The 4,778-nt window shown below is 35.7% G+C and overlaps 1 protein-coding gene across 4 annotated transcripts in view; it reads left to right on the top strand.

The window, feature by feature from the left end:
* LOC107554565 (tetraspanin-18-like) overlaps positions 1-4,778 on the top strand; it is a 41,378-nt gene extending 36,600 nt beyond the window's left edge. For all 4 annotated transcript variants that reach the window (XM_016237121.1, XM_016237120.1, XM_016237123.1 and 1 more), the window contains exons 4-8: positions 1,932-2,006; positions 2,097-2,195; positions 2,343-2,519; positions 3,699-3,782; positions 4,540-4,778. In XM_016237121.1, coding sequence (XP_016092607.1) covers positions 1,932-2,006; positions 2,097-2,195; positions 2,343-2,519; positions 3,699-3,782; positions 4,540-4,587 — 483 coding nt within the window. In that variant the 3' untranslated portion in view covers positions 4,588-4,778. The remainder of the gene's footprint in view (positions 1-1,931; positions 2,007-2,096; positions 2,196-2,342; positions 2,520-3,698; positions 3,783-4,539) is intronic.

Below are 4,778 nucleotides of genomic sequence, written 5' to 3'. Positions count from 1 at the left end.
TGTGTGTGTGTGTGTGTGTGTGTGTGTGTGTGTGTGTGTGTGTGTGTGTGTGTGTGTGTGTGTGTGTGTGTGTGTGAGACTATGAATGACTGAATGGAGGAAGGGTATCACCTGACAGGTAGAGGAGGTAGAAAAAAAAAAACAGCAGCATTTCCCAGCCCCCACTCGACTGTCTTTGACTCGCCTGTTAAAACTCCTTATGCTCCTCTATCCATTCACCTTCCCCCTCTTCTCTGGAAGCGTTCACCTTCAGTAGCCGTTTACCAATAATTATTTATTTTCAGCAGTAGAACCCATTAGTATTCTCTCTCTTCTCAGTGGCACGTTAACGTTTGTGTTCACTTTACCAAGTAATGTGCATACAACTTGCGATTTGTGGTGCACAATAATTTTCATTAATCCTGCACTGCAAAATAATCAGCCATCATTAGTTTTTGATTTTCAGTTTACATTTTTTTATTTTAGTAGTGGATATTGCTTTCACAAAATGTGTCTTGAATGTAATAGTGTATTTTATTTTTTGCCATTAGTAGAATTTGAGCTGTTTTAAGAATTTGTTAAGTGTTACGTTCTGTTGTTTTGAAGGTGTAGTACGTCTTTAAACAAATACCAAAACATACCTTGTTTTTCTAGACACATACCATGGTAATGGCATGTTTTTGGACATTTACACTGAAAATACTAATGTATATATTTTCCTGATGTCCTGAAAAATGTTCCTTTGTAGAAGAGTCTTAAACCCCCATGAAAAGAATGCAAAATGTCTGAACTGTAATAAATTGTTTCTATAATTGGTAGGCGATTATTTTGGATGTTGTGTGAAGTGGCTTCATGTTAACTGTTCCAGTTACAATTAAGATTAATTTGAGATTCATATGCCTGGACCAACATTTTAGCATCATTTACTGAACAAGTTATTAAATGTTTACCTAAAGGGATAGTTCACCCAAAACTCATCGTTTACTCACACTCATGTTGATACTTGTAAGTGTACTATTTCAATACTCCTTGTGACTAAATTGGCACACTTTCTAGTATATACAAGTATACTTTTAAGTATACTTTAAGTATAACAGTAGTAAATTTGAGTACACAACTAGTTTACATCAAAATGTTTAGCTTGTACTGCAACTATACTAAAAGTGAACTTATAGGTATACTGATAGTTTACTAATTAAATACTTGTTGTAGCATTTTTAGTACACTTTGAAGTATAGTCTCAGTAAACTACTAGTTTAGTAGTTTTATACTGCAAGTATACTCGTAAGTTTTTTTTAAGTGAACTTTACATCATACTTGAAGTATACTACTATGTCCCTATTTAGGTATTAATTTGTATATATTTTGTTAGATGAATATCTGAACATACAAAACATCAAAAGAACAGGGTATCTGCTTGAAAACAAAAACATTTTATTCTAGCTTCATGCATTCTTTTTTTAAACACTTGAATGTGGATAAGTTTCATAAATAAAAAGGAACACAAGTATAGCTCAAATATATTTAGACTTTTTCTAAGTATAAGTCAAGTATACTTAAGTCATTTTAAGTATATTTCTGAGAAGTACATAAAAAGTAGACTAAAAGTATACTTTCCTATTTTTAGTTTAAAAGAAGTATACTAATAGCACACTTGAATAAACTTCTTTTTCGTAAGGGATGGTAAGAAAAGAACGGTTCTTTTAAGAACTCTTCCCTGAAAGGTTTTTTGAGGAACCCAAAATTATTCTGTTATGGCATTGTTGCGAAAGCCCATTTTTTTTCGACCTTTATTTTTAAGAGTGTAGCAAATGACAGTTTAGCAGAATAGCCAGTCCTGTTTCATAGTCCTAACTACATTCAGCTTCAGTTATTCATACAGACAGCATTCAGTATGTTAGTAAATACGGTTGTTTGACCCAAACACTGACAAAATCCGCATCTCTCTTCAGTTCTTCATGCTGATCCTCATTATATTCCTGGCAGAGCTGGCGGCAGCCATTCTTGCCTTCATCTTCCGGGAACATGTGAGTGACCATGTCCAACATGTTGAGACAGATTTATGTGTTCTCTGTGCGGCTAATATCTCTAAAAAAAAATTGTGCATGGGTGTGCAGCTGACTAGAGAATACTTCACTAAGGAACTGAAGAGGTACTACCAAGGCTACAACAACACTGATGTCTTCACATCAACGTGGAACGCCATTATGAATACAGTAGGTCTTGTGTGTTCCTCAAACATCAGCTACTGTGAATCACTGTTTACCAAACTTATTTAACCCATCAAAAAAAAAAAAAAAAAAACACCAAGCAAAAAATGAGCTTATTTGAACTCATATTCACCTGTCTCTGCGTTCCTCTAGTTTGACTGCTGTGGAGTGAACAGTCCAGAAGACTTTGAGGAAAGCATCTTCAGGTTTATAAACCCCGGTGAAGTGGTGCCCGAGGCCTGCTGCCGTAGGAATAATCATCTCGGAGAAGTAGGCTTCAGTAACAGGGAGGAATGCCTGTCAGGCAGCATGCTGTACCGGAACAACAAGGTGGGCTCTCATACTGTTGTATACGTCATATCCCCTCTGCCTGCTCAAAAGCTCATAGCTCAAATTTAACTAGAGCAGAAAACAGGAAAAGAGGAATAGTGTTACCACTCTGCTTCAGCTGCCCCAGTGCTGACTAGTGCTTTTCCATGTTCTCAGTGTCTGGGGAATATGAGCGTGTGTGAGAGTTTCTGTGAAAGCGAGCAGGGGCAGTAAAACTTAAGTGAGAGTCCGCATGGGTTGTCCTCTAGTCATGCATACTTGTATTAAAAGTTACAAGTGAACTTACTAAAGAACAAGATTTTCTTCTGATAATTATGTGTTGGGAAAATTTTGTCATTTACTCATGTCGTTCCAAACCGTTATGACTGTCTCTGTGAAATACAAAATTTGTTGTTTTGAAAAAAATCTTCACACACTTCACAGCTGTTTAACTTCATAATTCAGAAAAAACACTTTAAAAATCGTCCATATGACTTGTGAGCTATGTTTGAAGTAATCTGGAGTCATTTGATAGCTTTGTGTGAAGAACAGGTTCATTGTTGAATCATTGTTTAATGATAATCTTCTCCTTCTGTGAACTGTTAATCTGAGACCAGATCATTGAGTCCGTTTGATTCTTGATCAAAACTGACCAGTCTAGTTTAAATCATCCAAGTCGCAAGTGAAGTCAAATTTATTTGTGTAGCGCTTTTCACAATACACATCGATTCAAAGCAGCCGTGTCAAAAGTCATACTTGAATGTCTAATGCCTTAGTGATCCTCTGGATTTAGATTGTACTATTGTTTAACAACATACCAATTGTTCAGCTGTACTGTTCTATTAAGAGATTTAAATATTGGTTGCTTTTGTTTTAAGTGAGAGTGAGCAATTGTTTGAAAGTATAAAAGAAAATATGACCAGTTGTTGCTTGTGAGAAGTCTGAAAACTTGAAAAGAACTACACAGAGCTCTAACTGAAAAGAACTAATGGAAAGCAATGATTCATTCACTCATTCAAACTCAATGAACTAGTCACAGCTGAATATAGTGCACAAGTCGTATGCACTACTAGGTGTTTATTTGCGTCACTTTTTTAGTTTTTTGAGATTTACAGACAACATGTACAGGCGAGTAGATAATGGCATCATTTCACAAAATTTTACAAATTAAAATGTTTGTTTTTCTGTTTGGATCGGCAGGGCTGCTATTCAGCGGTTGTGGACTACTTTGAGATGTACATCTATGTTGCTGGTGCCCTGGCTATTGTTGTACTCACGATCGAGGTAAGGTATTACATAATGTCTGTTGCGTTGATATTATCTCAGAGAATTAGTTTAAAACCGTTAAAGATGGGACAGATCTTGAGAGAATGACCACAGATACACGAGTTTGAGTTGAACAGAACCGAGGCAGTCCTTTAAATTGAATCACTGCTGCCCTCATGTGGTAATGTGCTGGAGGTAGACAGCTGAATGAAGTGACTTCCCTCGAGTAAAATCATGGTCGCCCTGATTTTGCCAAGTAAGACATGTTCTGGATCAACATTACTGTCCAAAAATATAGACTAAACCCAATCCCTACCCCTAAACCTAACCCTACCCATAATTTATTCCTAAAATCAGTGTGAAATGATAGCTGATTAACAAGGGTGTAAAAGCACCTAACCCTGATCGTAAGCCTAAAACAGATATTTCCTGAAAAGTTATCCCTTAATTCTGATTGGTTAATTGGAATGTTGTTCCAGGATCAACAAGGATGTTGATCCAGGAACATGTTGTACTTGGTGAAATCACGGTCACCTAAAATCATCATGCTGTACAATACAAATTAAATTAATCAAAGGAACCATTTCAATTAAGCAGAGAAGCTGAATGAAGTTTGAGTAGATGTTTTTTTAACATGAGAGGGGCCCTTAAGATTGAATCTTTCTCTATGAATTGTTTTATAACTAAAATAAGCAAAACTGTTTGAATGGTTCATAAAAGTTTGTTTCCTTTCATATGAATCTACATAAGATGTTTGTATTTATTTTCTCAACAGCTTTTCGCAATGGTGTTCGCCATGTGTTTGTTCAGGGGAATCCAATAGATCAAGTTCACCGAAAGACTTTTTCAAAAAGGAAAACACCACAAAAGAAAACTGAACCACTTGTCAAAGAATGTTTTACTCCATTTTTTTTATCTCTAAAATTATTAAGGAACAAAAAAGAATCATTGACCTGTACTTCACAGCTGGACCTTTGAGGTACAAGGTAACAAAATAAAACATTGACAAAAAAA

Source organism: Sinocyclocheilus grahami, unplaced genomic scaffold, assembly GCF_001515645.1.
Source record: "Sinocyclocheilus grahami isolate Dianchi unplaced genomic scaffold, SAMN03320097.WGS_v1.1 scaffold506.1, whole genome shotgun sequence".
NCBI lineage: Eukaryota > Metazoa > Chordata > Actinopteri > Cypriniformes > Cyprinidae > Sinocyclocheilus > Sinocyclocheilus grahami.
This window is presented reverse-complemented; position numbering and strand designations above follow the sequence as displayed.